General features: G+C 29.7%; 9 protein-coding genes across 9 annotated transcripts; 3 read left to right on the forward strand and 6 right to left on the reverse strand.

Annotated features, from left to right (window-relative positions):
- Nucleotides 1-2,352: 2,352 nt before the first annotated feature.
- On the reverse strand, nt 2,353-4,971 carry TVAGG3_0773090 (uncharacterized protein; the record flags this gene model as incomplete). Its single annotated transcript, XM_051246037.1, has 1 exon — nt 2,435-3,925. One exon carries the CDS (start codon nt 3,923-3,925, stop codon nt 2,435-2,437), a length of 1,491 nt encoding a protein of 496 aa, XP_051092624.1.
- A 469-nt stretch (nt 4,972-5,440) lies between these two features.
- TVAGG3_0773100 (uncharacterized protein) lies at nt 5,441-5,995 on the forward strand (the record flags this gene model as incomplete). The annotated part of the gene is made up of 1 exon (XM_051246038.1): nt 5,441-5,995. One exon carries the CDS (start codon nt 5,441-5,443, stop codon nt 5,993-5,995), a length of 555 nt encoding a protein of 184 aa, XP_051092625.1.
- Nucleotides 5,996-6,476: 481 nt separating this feature from the next.
- On the reverse strand, nt 6,477-6,926 carry TVAGG3_0773110 (uncharacterized protein; the record flags this gene model as incomplete). Its single annotated transcript, XM_051246039.1, has 1 exon — nt 6,477-6,926. One exon carries the CDS (start codon nt 6,924-6,926, stop codon nt 6,477-6,479), a length of 450 nt encoding a protein of 149 aa, XP_051092626.1.
- Nucleotides 6,927-7,738: 812 nt separating this feature from the next.
- On the reverse strand, nt 7,739-10,358 carry TVAGG3_0773120 (uncharacterized protein; the record flags this gene model as incomplete). The annotated part of the gene is made up of 1 exon (XM_051246040.1): nt 7,821-9,311. One exon carries the CDS (start codon nt 9,309-9,311, stop codon nt 7,821-7,823), a length of 1,491 nt encoding a protein of 496 aa, XP_051092627.1.
- Nucleotides 10,359-11,865: 1,507 nt separating this feature from the next.
- Nucleotides 11,866-12,543, reverse strand: TVAGG3_0773130 (uncharacterized protein; the record flags this gene model as incomplete). The annotated part of the gene is made up of 1 exon (XM_001293353.2): nt 11,866-12,543. The coding sequence occupies one exon, from the start codon at nt 12,541-12,543 to the stop codon at nt 11,866-11,868; it is 678 nt and encodes a 225-aa protein (XP_001293354.2).
- Nucleotides 12,544-12,912: 369 nt separating this feature from the next.
- On the forward strand, nt 12,913-14,059 carry TVAGG3_0773140 (uncharacterized protein; the record flags this gene model as incomplete). The annotated part of the gene is made up of 1 exon (XM_001293352.2): nt 12,934-13,784. A coding segment is annotated over one exon (851 nt), but the record flags the coding sequence as incomplete, so codon positions are not given.
- Nucleotides 14,060-14,274: 215 nt separating this feature from the next.
- Nucleotides 14,275-15,605, forward strand: TVAGG3_0773150 (uncharacterized protein; the record flags this gene model as incomplete). The annotated part of the gene is made up of 1 exon (XM_001298099.1): nt 14,475-15,605. One exon carries the CDS (start codon nt 14,475-14,477, stop codon nt 15,603-15,605), a length of 1,131 nt encoding a protein of 376 aa, XP_001298100.1.
- A 136-nt stretch (nt 15,606-15,741) lies between these two features.
- Nucleotides 15,742-16,621, reverse strand: TVAGG3_0773160 (transcription-initiator DNA-binding domain ibd family; the record flags this gene model as incomplete). Its single annotated transcript, XM_001298098.1, has 1 exon — nt 16,019-16,618. The coding sequence occupies one exon, from the start codon at nt 16,616-16,618 to the stop codon at nt 16,019-16,021; it is 600 nt and encodes a 199-aa protein (XP_001298099.1).
- A 1,046-nt stretch (nt 16,622-17,667) lies between these two features.
- TVAGG3_0773170 (spermatogenesis-associated protein 17 family) lies at nt 17,668-18,520 on the reverse strand (the record flags this gene model as incomplete). Its single annotated transcript, XM_001298097.1, has 1 exon — nt 17,860-18,501. One exon carries the CDS (start codon nt 18,499-18,501, stop codon nt 17,860-17,862), a length of 642 nt encoding a protein of 213 aa, XP_001298098.1.
- Nucleotides 18,521-19,914: the final 1,394 nt, after the last annotated feature.

Genomic DNA, 19,914 nt, shown 5'->3' on the forward strand with positions numbered 1-19,914 from the left:
TCACAGTTTACTTAGACATAATCTTTTCGGACATATATGGCCCAGTACTATTCTTTGTATCCATGTTCCTTATTTCTCGTACTTTCGATCAAAAGTTAACACAAACAATGATTTACCTTCCTTTCATCTATTTCGGTACAACATTCTTTCTTTCATCGATCAACTTTCTCGTGCACTATCCTTGCGATATCCCAGACCAGCTTGGTTCCCTTGCTTTCGACTTAGAATATTTGAATACTTTTATAGTTTCATTTATTTTTGTCTTTTTTGTTATTATATGATTGTCAACATCCAACATTTTGCAGGAGACCCAGGTATTAGGTTATCCACATATAGAACTATTGTTTTGTTTGTTTCCATCGGAATTTCTATTTTTCTGTTCTTCAGGCCGAGAATTCAGTCAGAGAGTCTTTGTTTTCAGGTATTTTCCAGTTCGGACTTGTGAACACTCTTTCCATTGTGATGGAGTACATGCATTCAAACAAAGAGGTGTTTCTTAAGGACATTTACGAAGAACCAATGAATCTTGGAGAATTTTCTGATAATGCAATTGGTGAGGCCATCTCTTCTGACTTCTCAGATGAAGTATCTTATTCATCTGAACAATATGAATAGAAAGTTATTATTCATTCTTTTTTATTTATTTATTATTATTATTTCAAAATTATTTTCAAATTTTCAATTCCAAAAATTTTGAATATCAAAATAATCAAAAATCTTTTGCTTTGATTCTTTTCAAAAGTTTAAGGAAAAAGTAACGCATTAATTTCTAATTTTTCAATTTTTATTTTTATATGTTTGTTTGTTTGAATAAAATTATGATGTATGATATTTTAAACGCAAGTATATATGTTCAACAATGATTTTTTTTATAAAATCAGAAGAAATAAATTTGGAAATATTAGGCAGTCAACAAAATTTAGTATTCAAAGTTAACATGATTTGGTGATGTATATTATCGATTGTGTTGACTTCCTGACTCTCAAATTATGAAATTTTACAGATTTTAATATATGACTATGAATTAAATGATAAGTAACAGCAAAAATCAGTATACAAAATATTTATATTCAGATTTATAATAAGTTTTTAATCATATTGATTTGACTTCCTGTTTCTCGGTATCTGTATCATCCGTAACTTCGACAATTACTCTATTGATAACTGTTACCTTTGAATCCATATCCAAAATATAGGGTTGACGTGTACGAACCCATTGTAAATCTCTAAGTGTTTTTCATAACAGTAATCATATTCCCATTGATTGAAGATTAGTGTTCCTTTGGGATAGTTGTCGACTTTTGGAATATGTTTCCTTATGTTTTTCAGTCCTCTTTGAACATCATCAAAGTCTTCTTTCAAATCGAGTAGGAAACCCTTCCAATATTCTTTCTAAGCATTTTGATCGTATTTCGGAGTGAATTGAGCCATTCATATCTTACTGTTAGTCTTCCTGTGAATATGAGGAAAAAATATAGTGCTCTTCCGTATGATGAGAATCTCAAAGGGAAGAAGAAGTTCCAATGAGCTTCTCGATACATGCAATCAAGAACGAGAGGATTTGCTCCAGAATCATAATATAAAGCTGCATAATAGTGTAATTTAATTTCTTTTCCATACGGATCTTCTTTATCACTCGTATAGTAGCAATCAAAATCTATTCTTTTTAATTCTAACATGTATTTTACAACTTTCCACGGAACTCTAATTTTTTTCTTCTTTTACTTCTAGGATCTGGAATGTATCTAAGCACAGAATCCTTGTTCATCTCCGATTCACCGAAATGAAACTTGTATTGGTCCTTCTTATAAGTCATTTAATACTTTTGTTTATCTGAAAAACTAAAATTTATAAAAACCGCAAAATTGCTCACTGAAATTTTCAATTGCATTTATGTTATAATTTTTTCATAAATGCTTAGAGAAATTTATTTGAAACTACTTTTTTTATGTAAATCTGATCGTATTACAACATCTTTGAGGGGAAAAAAATCTTTGGCATATTCAAATTTTATCGTTAAAATTCTTGGATTAATACAACTTTTACTTATTGTATTCATCAATTATAGTTCAAATATATCATAAAAATGTTCAATGCTATAATAAAGACTCTGGAATGTGAAATAATATAAGCTTATTGAACAAAAAATCATTCAACCAATAATTTTTTTTCACCGAGTACTAATATATTATGATGTTCATAGAATATTGGAATACTATTCACTTCAAATTGATTTATGTATTGATCACTTAATTTTTTTATATAGACATATGCATATATGCATATATTCAGTGGAATTGATTATTAGGTGATAAAAAGTTTTATTCATGAAAATATTACGATTATAATATAATTTAGTTCGTTAAAATAAAATTTACATCTTTCCCCTAGGATTATGCTTCAAATAAATATTCCTAGCGATCAATATCCACTTTTAATTTATATAGCTCGGCTTTCTAATGTGGACATTGAGCTTTAAATAACTCTTTGTTTTTAAGAAATCAATTAAATCAGCGTTATTAATTGAAGTTGATAACCCAGGAATAGAAAAGATTATGTAGTCATCTTGAATGTTTTGTAATGATATAAAACGTCTCTTAGCTTCTCCAACAATTTTCTCTTTTGATGTATTTCTATCGCATTGGAAAGAAACAATGAAACCTTTATAGCACAACTCTATATCAATTTTTTCAGAGAGTTCGTGATTTTTAATTGCATCAATTCTTAATTTGACTTCATCAAGAGCAGTTATTTTTGGCTTTTTTACAAGATAATCTTTAGATTTATCTTTGCCAAAAGTTTTGAGGAAATCATTAATATCTTCTGGTTCTTTTTGTTCTTCTTCACAAGATGATGACAATGAGTAATCTTTAGAATTCATTGATGATCCTTGAGCAACCAGGTTAGAATTAGGAGTTCCTGATTGATTCAGGAGTGTTTCAATATTGGAAGGAGAAGTTATTATTTTTTCGAATTCCTCTGGAGGAATTAATTCGGACTTTTCTTTGGATTCAAAGTGCGCCTTGATGTCGTCAATTCTAGAATCAATGAATAAGAGATAAAAATCGTTCATATCCGGGTATATAATTTGGAAAAATTCTGTGGCTGCTCCAGAATTAAAAAAGTTAGCTTTATTGCTATCACCTCCAAACAGTTGATTAGTAATGAATGCAACGCATTCACTTCTGGTCATATTGCTCAATTCAGTCTTTTGTAAATTGATTTTTTGAACTTCATCTTTGTATTCACATTCGAATTTAATTAGTGGGATTTTACCATTCATAATTGGAAGGTGAATATCAGAGCCACATCTTGAAAGGAGAGCTAACATCAGGTTTGCAAAAACTGACTGATTTTTTTCCAAATGTTTCCAATTAAACTTCAATGCTTCATCTGAAAGGTGACTAGCGCGAATGAAAACTGTATCATCTTTAACTTCGAAAGGAAACTCTTTTTTAATGCTTGGATGAAACTCGAGCAATTCGCGATAAAGAGCTACATCAGAAAAGGATTTGTCTCTTTTGAAAACTGATATATTGAAACTTTGAATAGAATAATTGATGAGGAATTCATCACTCGCAATTAATGTGTCAGATGATAATATCATGCTCAATTCATCCAACATGTTGATCAATTCAGTGTAATTTCCTTCATCAAAAATTTCTCGGAATAATTTTAAACCGTCGCTGATGGTAATTACAGATGAAATCATATCTTTCTCTTGTTTAGGAAAGTAATTCTCAGCAACATCTTTTAATTCTTTTTCGAGCTTTTTTCTAGCATCATCATCGAGGTCGTTTTCAATCAGATATTTCCTAACCTCTCTAATATAGTGCAAATCTTGATAAGCCTTTTCAAAGTAATCGATGACATTTGCCTTACTAGCTAATGCTCTTTCAGTCAGCATGATCCATGGTCCTACCATCCTAAAAAATCTGCATGACGCCAACAATTTTTCGATAAAACTATCAAGACCTGCCTCTAAGAAATGTATTATGTGTCCATCTTCATGACCGAAAGAGAAAGCAGGTATGAATACGGCAGTAGATACACCATTTTCTACAAAAATGGGGAAACTTCTGAATTCAAGCAATTTTTCACTAAACTTGATTGTAGGAGGATTTTTGAAGGTCTTATCAAAGCAAAATTGAGTTCGTGCTCCTGAAATTTCAAAGTTAATTTTAATTTGTTTTTTGAGTATCAAATTAATGATTTTCATGCTTCGAACAATTTCAATTATTCGATTCTTGCCTTCGTTTGTGCAGCAAATCTCTATAAAAGCTAACGCTAAATCTTCAATTGTAAATTTTTTACTTCTTTGCCAGGAGAGCTCTGAATTGGGCTTAATTTCTCAAATGTTGGAATTGAATCCTCTATTTTAGCCTTTTCATCTTTCTGAGATAGCCATATATTGCAAATATGTTTAATATCTTCTGTCAATTGAAGAGTTTCGATATTAAATGTTTCCATGACTTCTTTTTCCGTGATTCCAGTAAGCTTTGCTATGGCCTCTGCGAATGTAGTTACTTGCTGCTGCATTATTTAATCTAAATAATTTTCAATTCAAATTTGATGCATTTTTTTCTATGAAAAATACATCTAATTAAAATATGTTTTAAAGCATTGACTTACATTCACTATATGCATTATTTAATGATTCGATACATTTTACTTCTTAACTGCTTAATTTTAATTTTTCGATTATTTTTTCATGTCTTTTTTTCACATTTAATAAACTTCTCTAAATGTATAGACAATAGTACACTAATTGAACACATTACTTCATAGGATTGTAAAATTCTGCCATTTTTTTTATCATGAAACGATCCTCATCTCAAGGTCCCACTGGTTTAAAAGGAGATAATTTTGATGAAGATGAGGCATTTGATTCTCTTGATGAACAATTACTTGATCTGACATTATCTCCAGTACCAAATTTTGAATTAATTCCTTTCAAAGCTTTAATTTCATCAATAAATTTTGTTGGTAATAGTACTCTTCAAATATGCATATTTACAGAATTTTAAATACAAGACACATATTTCCTTCTTTTTCGTCGAAAAAGAGCGATTTTATCCAGTTAATCTTTGTTGATAAAATTCTAGATTACTCAGAAATCGAGTTTGTCGGTAGTGTTTCTAATACTCCCGAGATTAAAGAAATCGACATATTATATGCATACGAAAACACATCTTTTACATTGCTTATGATCTGGATTCGGATAAATTTCCCAATAATTTTATTAATTCTTATTATTGTACGATTTTTCCGCAAAACTGCTACCACAATAGAACAAAAAGCATGCTCCCTACTGAATTTAGCTACAATTTTCTATGATCAGCCTTTATCAATTTTAAATTTTTACAAACCAACTCCTCTCACAGTTTACTTAGACATAATCTTTTCGGACATATATGGCCCAGTACTATTCTTTGTATCCATGTTCCTTATTTCTCGTACTTTCGATCAAAAGTTAACACAAACAATGATTTACCTTCCTTTCATCTATTTCGGTACAACATTCTTTCTTTCATCGATCAACTTTCTCGTGCACTATCCTTGCGATATCCCAGACCAGCTTGGTTCCCTTGCTTTCGACTTAGAATATTTGAATACTTTTATTAGTTTCATTTATTTTTGTCTTTTTTGTTATTATATGATTGTCAACATCCAACATTTTGCAGGAGACCCAGGTATTAGGTTATCCACATATAGAACTATTGTTTTGTTTGTTTCCATCGGAATTTCTATTTTTTCTGTTCTTCAGGCCGAGAATTCAGTCAGAGAGTCTTTGTTTTCAGGTATTTTCCAGTTCGGACTTGTGAACACTCTTTCCATTGTGATGGAGTACATGCATTCAAACAAAGAGGTGTTTCTTAAGGACATTTACGAAGAACCAATGAATCTTGGAGAATTTTCTGATAATGCAATTGGTGAGGCCATCTCTTCTGACTTCTCAGATGAAGTATCTTATTCATCTGAACAATATGAATAGAAAGTTATTATTCATTCTTTTTTTATTTATTTATTATTATTATTTCAAAATTATTTTCAAATTTTCAATTCCAAAAATTTTGAATATCAAAATAATCAAAAATCTTTTGCTTTGATTCTTTTCAAAAGTTTAAGGAAAAAGTAACGCATTAATTTCTAATTTTTCAATTTTTATTTTTATATGTTTGTTTGTTTGAATAAAATTATGATGTATGATATTTTAAACGCAAGTATATATGTTCAACAATGATTTTTTTTTATAAAATCAGAAGAAATAAATTTGGAAATATTAGGCAGTCAACAAAATTTAGTATTCAAAGTTAACATGATTTGGTGATGTATATTATCGATTGTGTTGACTTCCTGACTCTCAAATTATGAAATTTTACAGATTTTAATATATGACTATGAATTAAATGATAAGTAACAAGCAAAAATCAGTATACAAAATATTTATATTCAGATTTATAATAAGTTTTTAATCATATTGATTTGACTTCCTGTTTCTCGGTATCTGTATCATCCGTAACTTCGACAATTACTCTATTGATAACTGTTACCTTTGAATCCATATCCAAAATATAGGGTTGACGTGTACGAACCCCATTGTAAATCTCTAAGTGTTTTTCATAACAGTAATCATATTCCCATTGATTGAAGATTAGTGTTCCTTTGGGATAGTTGTCGACTTTTGGAATATGTTTCCTTATGTTTTTCAGTCCTCTTTGAACATCATCAAAGTCTTCTTTCAAATCGAGTAGGAAACCCTTCCCAATATTCTTTCTAAGCATTTTGATCGTATTTCGGAGTGAATTGAGCCATTCATATCTTACTGTTAGTCTTCCTGTGAATATGAGGAAAAAATATAGTGCTCTTCCGTATGATGAGAATCTCAAAGGGAAGAAGAAGTTCCAATGAGCTTCTCGATACATGCAATCAAGAACGAGAGGATTTGCTCCAGAATCATAATATAAAGCTGCATAATAGTGTAATTTAATTTCTTTTCCATACGGATCTTCTTTATCACTCGTATAGTAGCAATCAAAATCTATTCTTTTTAATTCTAACATGTATTTTACAACTTTCCACGGAACTCTAATTTTTTTCTTCTTTTACTTCTAGGATCTGGAATGTATCTAAGCACAGAATCCTTGTTCATCTCCGATTCACCGAAATGAAACTTGTATTGGTCCTTCTTATAAGTCATTTAATACTTTTGTTTATCTGAAAAACTAAAATTTATAAAAACCGCAAAATTGCTCACTGAAATTTTCAATTGCATTTATGTTATAATTTTTTCATAAATGCTTAGAGAAATTTATTTGAAACTACTTTTTATTATGTAAATCTGATCGTATTACAACATCTTTGAGGGGAAAAAAATCTTTGGCATATTCAAATTTTATCGTTAAAATTCTTGGATTAATACAACTTTTACTTATTGTATTCATCAATTATAGTTCAAATATATCATAAAAATGTTCAATGCTATAATAAAGACTCTGGAATGTGAAATAATATAAGCTTATTGAACAAAAAATCATTCAACCAATAATTTTTTTTCACCGAGTACTAATATATTATGATGTTCATAGAATATTGGAATACTATTCACTTCAAATTGATTTATGTATTGATCACTTAATTTTTTTATATAGACATATGCATATATGCATATATTCAGTGGAATTGATTATTAGGTGATAAAAAGTTTTATTCATGAAAATATTACGATTATAATATAATTTAGTTCGTTAAAATAAAATTTACATCTTTCCCCTAGGATTATGCTTCAAATAAATATTCCTAGCGATCAATATCCACTTTTAATTTATATAGCTCGGCTTTCTAATGTGGACATTGAGCTTTAAATAACTCTTTGTTTTTAAGAAATCAATTAAATCAGCGTTATTAATTGAAGTTGATAACCCAGGAATAGAAAAGATTATGTAGTCATCTTGAATGTTTTGTAATGATATAAAACGTCTCTTAGCTTCTCCAACAATTTTCTCTTTTGATGTATTTCTATCGCATTGGAAAGAAACAATGAAACCTTTATAGCACAACTCTATATCAATTTTTTCAGAGAGTTCGTGATTTTTAATTGCATCAATTCTTAATTTGACTTCATCAAGAGCAGTTATTTTTGGCTTTTTTACAAGATAATCTTTAGATTTATCTTTGCCAAAAGTTTTGAGGAAATCATTAATATCTTCTGGTTCTTTTTGTTCTTCTTCACAAGATGATGACAATGAGTAATCTTTAGAATTCATTGATGATCCTTGAGCAACCAGGTTAGAATTAGGAGTTCCTGATTGATTCAGGAGTGTTTCAATATTGGAAGGAGAAGTTATTATTTTTTCGAATTCCTCTGGAGGAATTAATTCGGACTTTTCTTTGGATTCAAAGTGCGCCTTGATGTCGTCAATTCTAGAATCAATGAATAAGAGATAAAAATCGTTCATATCCGGGTATATAATTTGGAAAAATTCTGTGGCTGCTCCAGAATTAAAAAAGTTAGCTTTATTGCTATCACCTCCAAACAGTTGATTAGTAATGAATGCAACGCATTCACTTCTGGTCATATTGCTCAATTCAGTCTTTTGTAAATTGATTTTTTGAACTTCATCTTTGTATTCACATTCGAATTTAATTAGTGGGATTTTACCATTCATAATTGGAAGGTGAATATCAGAGCCACATCTTGAAAGGAGAGCTAACATCAGGTTTGCAAAAACTGACTGATTTTTTTCCAAATGTTTCCAATTAAACTTCAATGCTTCATCTGAAAGGTGACTAGCGCGAATGAAAACTGTATCATCTTTAACTTCGAAAGGAAACTCTTTTTTAATGCTTGGATGAAACTCGAGCAATTCGCGATAAAGAGCTACATCAGAAAAGGATTTGTCTCTTTTGAAAACTGATATATTGAAACTTTGAATAGAATAATTGATGAGGAATTCATCACTCGCAATTAATGTGTCAGATGATAATATCATGCTCAATCCATCCAACATGTTGATCAATTCAGTGTAATTTCCTTCATCAAAAATTTCTCGGAATAATTTTAAACCGTCGCTGATGGTAATTACAGATGAAATCATATCTTTCTCTTGTTTAGGAAAGTAATTCTCAGCAACATCTTTTAATTCTTTTTCGAGCTTTTTTCTAGCATCATCATCGAGGTCGTTTTCAATCAGATATTTCCTAACCTCTCTAATATAGTGCAAATCTTGATAAGCCTTTTCAAAGTAATCGATGACATTTGCCTTACTAGCTAATGCTCTTTCAGTCAGCATGATCCATGGTCCTACCATCCTAAAAAATCTGCATGACGCCAACAATTTTTCGATAAAACTATCAAGACCTGCCTCTAAGAAATGTATTATGTGTCCATCTTCATGACCGAAAGAGAAAGCAGGTATGAATACGGCAGTAGATACACCATTTTCTACAAAAATGGGGAAACTTCTGAATTCAAGCAATTTTTCACTAAACTTGATTGTAGGAGGATTTTTGAAGGTCTTATCAAAGCAAAATTGAGTTCGTGCTCCTGAAATTTCAAAGTTAATTTTAATTTGTTTTTTGAGTATCAAATTAATGATTTTCATGCTTCGAACAATTTCAATTATTCGATTCTTGCCTTCGTTTGTGCAGCAAATCTCTATAAAAGCTAACGCTAAATCTTCAATTGTAAATTTTCTTACTTCTTTGCCAGGAGAGCTCTGAATTGGGCTTAATTTCTCAAATGTTGGAATTGAATCCTCTATTTTAGCCTTTTCATCTTTCTGAGATAGCCATATATTGCAAATATGTTTAATATCTTCTGTCAATTGAAGAGTTTCGATATTAAATGTTTCCATGACTTCTTTTTCCGTGATTCCAGTAAGCTTTGCTATGGCCTCTGCGAATGTAGTTACTTGCTGCTGCATTATTTAATCTAAATAATTTTCAATTCAAATTTGATGCATTTTTTTCTATGAAAAATACATCTAATTAAAATATGTTTTAAAGCATTGACTTACATTCACTATATGCATTATTTAATGATTCGATACATTTTACTTCTTAACTGCTTAATTTTAATTTTTCGATTATTTTTTCATGTCTTTTTTTCACATTTAATAAACTTCTCTAAATGTATAGACAATAGTACACTAATTGAACACATTACTTCATAGGATTGTAAAATTCTGCCATTTTTTTTATCATGAAACGATCCTCATCTCAAGGTCCCACTGGTTTAAAAGGAGATAATTTTGATGAAGATGAGGCATTTGATTCTCTTGATGAACAATTACTTGATCTGACATTATCTCCAGTACCAAATTTTGAATTAATTCCTTTCAAAGCTTTAATTTCATCAATAAATTTTGTTGGTAATAGTACTCTTCAAATATGCATATTTACAGAATTTTAAATACAAGACACATATTTCCTTCTTTTTCGTCGAAAAAGAGCGATTTTATCCAGTTAATCTTTGTTGATAAAATTCTAGATTACTCAGAAATCGAGTTTGTCGGTAGTGTTTCTAATACTCCCGAGATTAAAGAAATCGACATATTATATGCATACGAAAACACATCTTTTACATTGCTTATGATCTGGATTCGGATAAATTTCCCAATAATTTTATTAATTCTTATTATTGTACGATTTTTCCGCAAAACTGCTACCACAATAGAACAAAAAGCATGCTCCCTACTGAATTTAGCTACAATTTTCTATGATCAGCCTTTATCAATTTTAAATTTTTACAAACCAACTCCTCTCACAGTTTACTTAGACATAATCTTTTCGGACATATATGGCCCAGTACTATTCTTTGTATCCATGTTCCTTATTTCTCGTACTTTCGATCAAAAGTTAACACAAACAATGATTTACCTTCCTTTCATCTATTTCGGTACAACATTCTTTCTTTCATCGATCAACTTTCTCGTGCACTATCCTTGCGATATCCCAGACCAGCTTGGTTCCCTTGCTTTCGACTTAGAATATTTGAATACTTTTATTAGTTTCATTTATTTTTGTCTTTTTTGTTATTATATGATTGTCAACATCCAACATTTTGCAGGAGACCCAGGTATTAGGTTAATCCACCATATAGAACTATTGTTTTGTTTGTTTCCATCGGAATTTCTATTTTTTCTGTTCTTCAGGCCGAGAATTCAGTCAGAGAGTCTTTGTTTTCAGGTATTTTCCAGTTCGGACTTGTGAACACTCTTTCCATTGTGATGGAGTACATGCATTCAAACAAAGAGGTGTTTCTTAAGGACATTTACGAAGAACCAATGAATCTTGGAGAATTTTCTGATAATGCAATTGGTGAGGCCATCTCTTCTGACTTCTCAGATGAAGTATCTTATTCATCTGAACAATATGAATAGAAAGTTATTATTCATTCTTTTTTTATTTATTTATTATTATTATTTCAAAATTATTTTCAAATTTTCAATTCCAAAAATTTTGAATATCAAAATAATCAAAAATCTTTTGCTTTGATTCTTTTCAAAAGTTTAAGGAAAAAGTAACGCATTAATTTCTAATTTTTCAATTTTTATTTTTATATGTTTGTTTGTTTGAATAAAATTATGATGTATGATATTTTAAACGCAAGTATATATGTTCAACAATGATTTTTTTTTATAAAATCAGAAGAAATAAATTTGGAAATATTAGGCAGTCAACAAAATTTAGTATTCAAAGTTAACATGATTTGGTGATGTATATTATCGATTGTGTTGACTTCCTGACTCTCAAATTATGAAATTTTACAGATTTTAATATATGACTATGAATTAAATGATAAGTAACAAGCAAAAATCAGTATACAAAATATTTATATTCAGATTTATAATAAGTTTTTAATCATATTGATTTGACTTCCTGTTTCTCGGTATCTGTATCATCCGTAACTTCGACAATTACTCTATTGATAACTGTTACCTTTGAATCCATATCCAAAATATAGGGTTGACGTGTACGAACCCTATTGTAAATCTCTAAGTGTTTTTCATAACAGTAATCATATTCCCATTGATTGAAGATTAGTGTTCCTTTGGGATAGTTGTCGACTTTTGGAATATGTTTCCTTATGTTTTTCAGTCCTCTTTGAACATCATCAAAGTCTTCTTTCAAATCGAGTAGGAAACCCTTCCCAATATTCTTTCTAAGCATTTTGATCGTATTTCGGAGTGAATTGAGCCATTCATATCTTACTGTTAGTCTTCCTGTGAATATGAGAAAAAAATATAGTGCTCTTCCGTATGATGAGAATCTCAAAGGGAAGAAGAAGTTCCAATGAGCTTCTCGATACATGCAATCAAGAACGAGAGGATTTGCTCCAGAATCATAATATAAAGCTGCATAATAGTGTAATTTAATTTCTTTTCCATACGGGTCATCTTCATTATTCGTATAGTAGCAATCGAAATCTATTCTTTTTAATTCTAACATGTATTTTACAACTTTCCATGGAACATCAATTGTTTCTGTTCTATTATCTTTTGGATCTGGATTGTATCTAAGCATAGAATCCTTGTTCATCTCCGATTCACCGAAATGAAACATGTATTGATCCTTCTTATAGTGCATTTAATGCTTACTTTTTTTTATCTGAAAAACCAAAATTTTAAAAAACCGCAAAATTGCTCACTGAAATTTTTAATTTCAAATAAAGTTTCATAGATTATAACTATTTCATAAATGCTGCTTTGAGAAATTTATGTGAATCCACTTTTGATATAATCTTATTACAACATCTTTGAAGGACGAAAGTAAAGGTAGTTTAAAATGTCTTTCAAATCCTTTATAACAGCTCTCATAAAACCATTCCATGTTACCTAAATTTGGATTGCTAGATTCTCGCCTATCATGTAAAAAAAATCGCTTTTCTCACAATTCCATTTTTTGATTTTTTTATTGATTTTTTTTATCATGAAACGATCCTCATCTCAAGGTCCTACTGGTTTAAAAGGAGATAATTTTGATGAAGATGAGGCATTTGATTCTCTTGATGAACAATTACTTGATCTGACATTATCTCCAGTACCAAATAAAATTAGTTCTCGAAAACCAAGAAAATTACCGAAAATGCAAAATTTTATTGACATGCAAGATGTCCTTCCCTTAACTCCTCTGGAAAAATTACCAACTACCATACCAACAATTCCAAAAACATCTTTTGCACCAGAAGATATTATATTCAGAACAAATATGTATTTAGAAACTCAAATAAGACAGGTAATGTTCGAAGTTACACGATATATTCAATCAGCAATGAACTATGAACCACAATTTGATACATTTGTCGAATCTTTCGTTAAAAAAATCAAAATCGAAATAGAAAACGAGCTTAAGTTACCACTACTTAAAATAGCTACTTGCTTTCGAAAGGTTTTTGACAGTTCTGAATTAATTCCTTTTAAAATTTTAATGGCATCAGCAAATTTTGTTGATAACAATACTAGTTACGAAGAAAGAACGCTAGTTCTACAAAATTTGAATAAGAAAATCGATCAAAGAAGTAAAATTTATCAAGAATGTTGTTTACAACTACAAGATACGATAAAAGAGCTAAATAAACAACGAAAATCATTTTACAAAGATTTAAAAGGTAGAATTGCTCAGTCTAAACAAAGGAAAGAAGCAATTAATTTATTGGAGTCTCAAATAATTGATTTAGACCATGATATTGAAATGACAAGGAAGAAAACAGAAAGAATAAAGGTTGCGCCTACTCACAACATTACAATGCTTACAGAACACGAAAATGAAGAATTTAATGAGTCATTTGAAATTATTCAGAAAATTTCGGATCATTTGAATGAACTGCAGCCAATTATTAAAGAAAGAGACCTTCCTTCGTATGAAGATTTAAGATTTCAGGAAAAAATGCTTAATGAGGAATTAATGTCGGAATATTTACGTCAAAATAACTTGACACAATCCGACATTATGTTTTTACAGCCATCTTTATATTAGTTTTTGTTTGTATTTGTTTGTATTTCTATATTAGTAAATTTTATCATGTATTATTCATCCATATTGCTCTACATGATTCTTTAAGCATATTTATCTAATTTATCATGTAATTTCATGCAATAATTTTTTATATCCCTTCAAGTAATGATCATTTTACATATGTTTAGTATTGAAATAGGCAATGCATTGACTCACAACTCAGTCATGAATAAAACTCAAATTCTAATAATTCAATGATTCCGATAGATTGAGGTAGATCATTATTTAGTTTAAAATCAGTATTGTATCAAAATAATAAAATTGCTTTGAAAGTTAAATTAATTACTTTAGAAAATGATTTTGGATATGGATACGTTACAGAGAGCTTCTCAGTTCTTTAATAGTTCTTCAGCAAAGCTCATTGATCTACTCAAAGATCCGCCTATGCTCTCATTATTTCGCAATAACGATCAAGATGCAACAAAATTGTACTATTTATTTCTAACTTCAGTTTTATGAACCGCATTGAAGAAGCGATGGAAATATGTTTCTATTCAGAGGATGATGCATTAGCTTCTAAAGCATTTCTCTTGTTTTCGAAATTAGATATAGGTATTATCAATCCAACAACATTTAATTACGCATTATTATCCAAAGCAACAAATATATTTATCAAAAGTCCCGCTCCAGATAAAGTTATCAGTCGATTGTCGTCTTTAATTTTATATTCTATCAGAAATTTTCCAAATGATTGCCTTGAAACATGCGGAATCATCATACAACTCCTACAGTATATCTATGTTGGTGGTTGTGCTGAAATGTTTCAATCAATTTGCGATTTCAATTCTCCTTGCACTCAAATACAATCATTTCTTGTTGAAGCTAGTCTATCTGAGTGTGTAAATAAATCTCTGCAAACAGCAAGCAACAAAGAATCGATTTGTCAATTAATTCGATTAATACGAATGAGCAGCGGAAATAATGTTCTCGCTCCTTCATTTAAGATACCAGAAATTTGTCTTTCAGTTATTACTTACATTCATGAAGAAGATCAGTATATGCAAGCACAAATCTGGCGTTGCTTAACAGGATTGATATCAGAAACTACATATTCAACATTAAGTTTTGTTTTAGAGCAAGCTTTCGATATAGTAGAACAAATGCAGCAAAAATTGAATATGTCAAACATATTCACGTTTGATTTCGTTGGAAAATATATTAAATTCGATACATCTGTTGCACCAATATATAATGATAAAAGAATTTTTGATTTTAGCATAGTTTTAATGGAGAAATATCAAGATTGCACAAATTTAATTGTTTCTATTTGTAGACTACTTAAAAACGCTCTTGATATTCCAGAATTGCATCCGATCGTTATAAGATCAATTGTTCCTTATATGATTTTTGTCACGCAAACAGAAAAAAGAAATGCGACAATTGCTTTGTCATATTCTTTTCTCAGCGACTTAGTGACGAAAGCACAAACCCAAAGGGTCCTTAAGAAAGAACTAGAAGCAATTCCAGATTTTAAAGTTTTTTGCGATAAATATTTATTTCCGTATAACGAGCTTTTGTATGCAAAATATGGCGGAGGATTTTCTAGAGTTAATAGACGTAAAAGCTCATCTTTGTTTGTTGACTAAATATAGAATGTTATTATGTAATGTTTTAAATATGCCTGAAATATCATAAACTTCAATAATACTTCAATATTGAATCCAATTTTAATAATCTACAAAAATTATTCCTTTTTCACTTAGTACATTATAACTTTAATAAGAACATTAATATTGATAACAAAATGAATCAGTTTACTTATTTTTTGGGGTTTTGTTTAGATGATTTTTGTAAATTTAGAAGTATTGATCAATGAAAGAGGCTTACTATTTGATTAGTTTTGCTATGAAAAGTATCTCATGTTAAAGAAATTACTAATAACAAACATAACTAATTTTTTATTTAAAAATTTCAATTTCATTACAATTAGTACTATGAGTAATAGCCCCATTGAAATTGAATATCATCATAGTAGCTAAATTATATTGAAAAGAAAGAATTAAAAATCAAGTGGAATTATTTCTGAATTTTTTGACCTATATTTAATTGGATGTGGAACTGAGTCTGATGTATTTTCTGTAGCGTTACCTTCAGTTTGATCTTCATGCACAATATTACGAGAAATTTCTGAAGATAAGTTTGCGTTATTTGAATTCGATTTTTTTACTCTGATAGTCCATTTCTTGGACTCTCCTTTTGTATTTAAGTAAAATGGCATCTTATCGAGTAAATCTTGATCAATAGAAACTTTTTGAGGGAGTAAAGTATAACCTAATTGCTGGAGGGAGCCATTAATTGAAGATTTGCATTTTCCTAACAATATCTTAAGCTGTTGAATATTAATTGCAATTTTGTTTTGGCCAAAAACAATTCCGCAAACCATAGCCCTCTTTGGTCTGTCTCCTTCACCTCTATTAATATATTCTTCTATCTTTTTCAAATTAGCTGAGAATGACTCCAGGCTCTCTCCTTTTTTCTTATTTTTAATTCTCTCTTGGAAAGAATCCCTAAGCTTTAAATAATCAGAGACATCATAAGATGACAGTGTTTCCCAATGTAACGGCATGTTTTCGGCTGGAGGAATAACGAATCTACTCATTTCGAATTTTTTTTGTTTCAAATTTTATTCAAAAACGGTTAGCAAAACTCGTCTAAAAATTATAAGGTTTGGACACAAAAATAAATAGTTATATTGAACGCAAACACTATAGAGAGCGAGATCAACTGATTTATCCATCAAATTATAAAATTCATATTAATTTTCAAATTCAAAAGTGGCAACAAACACTCACTATACCATATTCATTAATTGCATCTGTATTTACTAATTAATCAAGGTCAAACCCAAAAATTATCTTAGAAATGAGCTCAACGTTAGAAATATTTTTTGGGAAATAAGAGATTTAGCTCAAATTTAATATCATTATGAGACTTGTAATAAGTCGGATAAACTTTAATCGAGTACATATACTTTGCGAAAAGATAATGAGGAAATTCAGGAGCTTGATTTTCAAACCTCCCAATAAAACATATTTAATAATATCAAGTAGCATCTTTGAAGACATAATAACAGTTTTAAATTGAGGGAGCAATCTTGCAGATTTTAAATTTTGTGATATTTTAGCAACGATATCTGAGAATGAATGCCTTGAAGAATCTAAAATGAACAAAGTTTTTTAAAATTTTTATCTTGTATCACCTTGTAAAGAGACTAAGTTAAATTGAAGAGTTGTTCTAAGCAGGAGGCAGTCTTTGTTTCTTTGTCCACAATTTATTTTTCCTTTTTATTATCATCACAAAAAGATTATTTGGTAAATATAAGTGATCCGATTCACTTCATGAAACTATCAAGAATATGGGCAATGAAATTCTATTCATCATATATGAATTTTAAAGAAATCAAATCAGATTCAAGCTGTCAACTCTTCCAAAAGGATTGTAAAATACTTTGAGATAACTATTGCAAACTTTGAGAATGAGAAATTCAAAACATATAAGAAAGATTTATTTTTTCGAAGAAACGAGAGATTCCATGAAGGAAAGATCCTTTAATAAATCATTCGTCTTATCACATCTATCTTCAAATAATCTGCAAATATATGTGCAGCGTTTATCATTTTCTGAATAATACTTTGGGAGTCTTATTTTAAATGAATGAACATTTCATTATTTAGGCAATAACAATATCAGATCCAATGATATACCTCATCTTCAAGAGTTAAATCGAAATTATATTTTATTAAGACAATCAAATCCGATATATTAAGAATTTACGAATTCAACAAAGAAAATACAAAACAAATGAAATATTAATATAATTATTAAGTAATATCTATAACATTAACGTGGGGTTAGTGACGGCACAACAATCTTTTGGCGATTTATCGATCTTATATATTGTTCTAGGGAAGGAACCTGTGGTTCATCCTTAACAAATGGTTTGGGCTTAAATACAGATGGAATAGTAAATGTAGAAACAAGATGATGGTTATTCAAAGCAAATTTTCTCTGAGTTTCAATATCTTTGTTAAAATCTTTCTGATTTTGAATTTCGCTGGTTTCTGCGTAATAAGAATCTAGCATTTGGGCCATCTGTTGGTTCTTTATTGCTTGTTCTACAATGAAATTCTGATGTTTGTAAAAATCGAAGATCTGTGTTCTGGTATAGTAACCTCTCCAACGTTTCTGTATTTTTGATGCCATTTCATTAAAGAAATCCATTCTTTCATTTGAATATTTTTCTTCTCGAAGCTGCATAACATAAAATTTAGCCATATGTCGTCTCCAACAGCTTTGTATTAAAGTAGCTTTTTCGTGTAGTCTTCTTAAATTGCGTCTCTGGAAGTAATCACGCCATATTTTTTGAATTTTTACTGCTGCGTTAAACTCTTTCTCGCAATTTTCTTCTGCTTCATCTATTTCTTTGAAATAAAGATCAATGATACTATTTCGTCCCCGAAATAAACGTCCAAAAGCAGTCATTTTTCTTAAAATATTTTTTGTGAGATTCGTTACAATTTTTTACATTTATCGGCGTGAAGCATGCATCCACAATTAAAAAAATCTTTATTTTGTGAGCAGAATTACAAATAAAATTTCATCATCAGTTCTATTCAAAATTTACATAGTTATAACTTAACTTTTTTTTAATGAATTTTTATTGATTCATTGATACTTTTTATACCATATGTTCAAAATGGTATTGAGTATAGTGATTATGGAACTATTCTCATTCGTGCACCTGATGATTTTAGCGGAGATCTCATTATTCCAAAAGAAGTCATTTCATTTGTGACTACATCAAACAATGTTGGTGGACCATTCCCAAAATGCAGAGATAACATAAGATCGTTATCATTTTTTCCTGCAGCCAAAGTCCAAATCATTTGCAGTTTCTGTTTCTATCGATCTGCATTAGAAACCGTCGATATGTAATATTGCACCTTATTCACATATCTGAATAATTCTATATTTAGACTATGTCAAAAGCTGCAATCAATAACACTTCCCCCTAACCTGAGAGAAATTTGGGGTGGATGTTTAGGATGATGTAGTTTGGAATCAATTTCTTTGCCCAATTCTATAGTGAAGATTTATGGATGGACTCCACAAGATGGAGGTGTATTTACTGGATCTCTTTCCTCAATTACAATTAATCCTGAATCTCAATTAGAATTAATTGGATCCGAAGCATTCGCTGGTTCTAAATGAACATCTATTTTCATTCCAAAAAATGTTAATTCATTATCAGGTACATGCCTTCACAAAGTTTTTCTAAATGAAATATTAATTGATTCCGAGAATCCCAACTTTAAATCAGATAAATTTTCAATTTTTGTTGGAACAAATAATGATACTTTAAATTATGTCACTTCTAAGTATACAGGAAATTATGTAGTCCCAAGTTTTATTAGAAGAAATGGGACTACATAATTTGGAAATTGTATATTTCTAGCATTGCCTTTCATGAAAATGTTTATTCAATTGGAGCATACTGTTTCGTCGAATCAAATCTTGTTGATATTGTTCTTCCTGAAAAAGTTGTGATCATTGAAGTAGTTGAAAAATGTTACATTATCTAAAGCGACAATAAAAATTTATAATAATTCCTTTTATAATTGCATTTCTCTTGCAAGAATTGAATTTCCTTTAACTCTTACAAATATTGGAGAATCTGTTTTCTATGGGTGTAATAAGTTCGTTATTGATTCAAACCAGAATTCAAACTTTAATTACTAAAAACAAATGCTACTATCAAATAAAAAACAACCATAATTGAATTCTTCGAAAATGATGTAAACCTGGAAATAACAGCTCCTCCAGAAACAACAACAATTGGAACTAGGACATTCATGAATAAGAATCTTAAAACTATAGGGTGTCCAAAGGTGTGTT

This window comes from Trichomonas vaginalis, chromosome III (assembly GCF_026262505.1).
Source record: "Trichomonas vaginalis G3 chromosome III, whole genome shotgun sequence".
NCBI classification, from domain to species: domain Eukaryota; phylum Parabasalia; order Trichomonadida; family Trichomonadidae; genus Trichomonas; species Trichomonas vaginalis.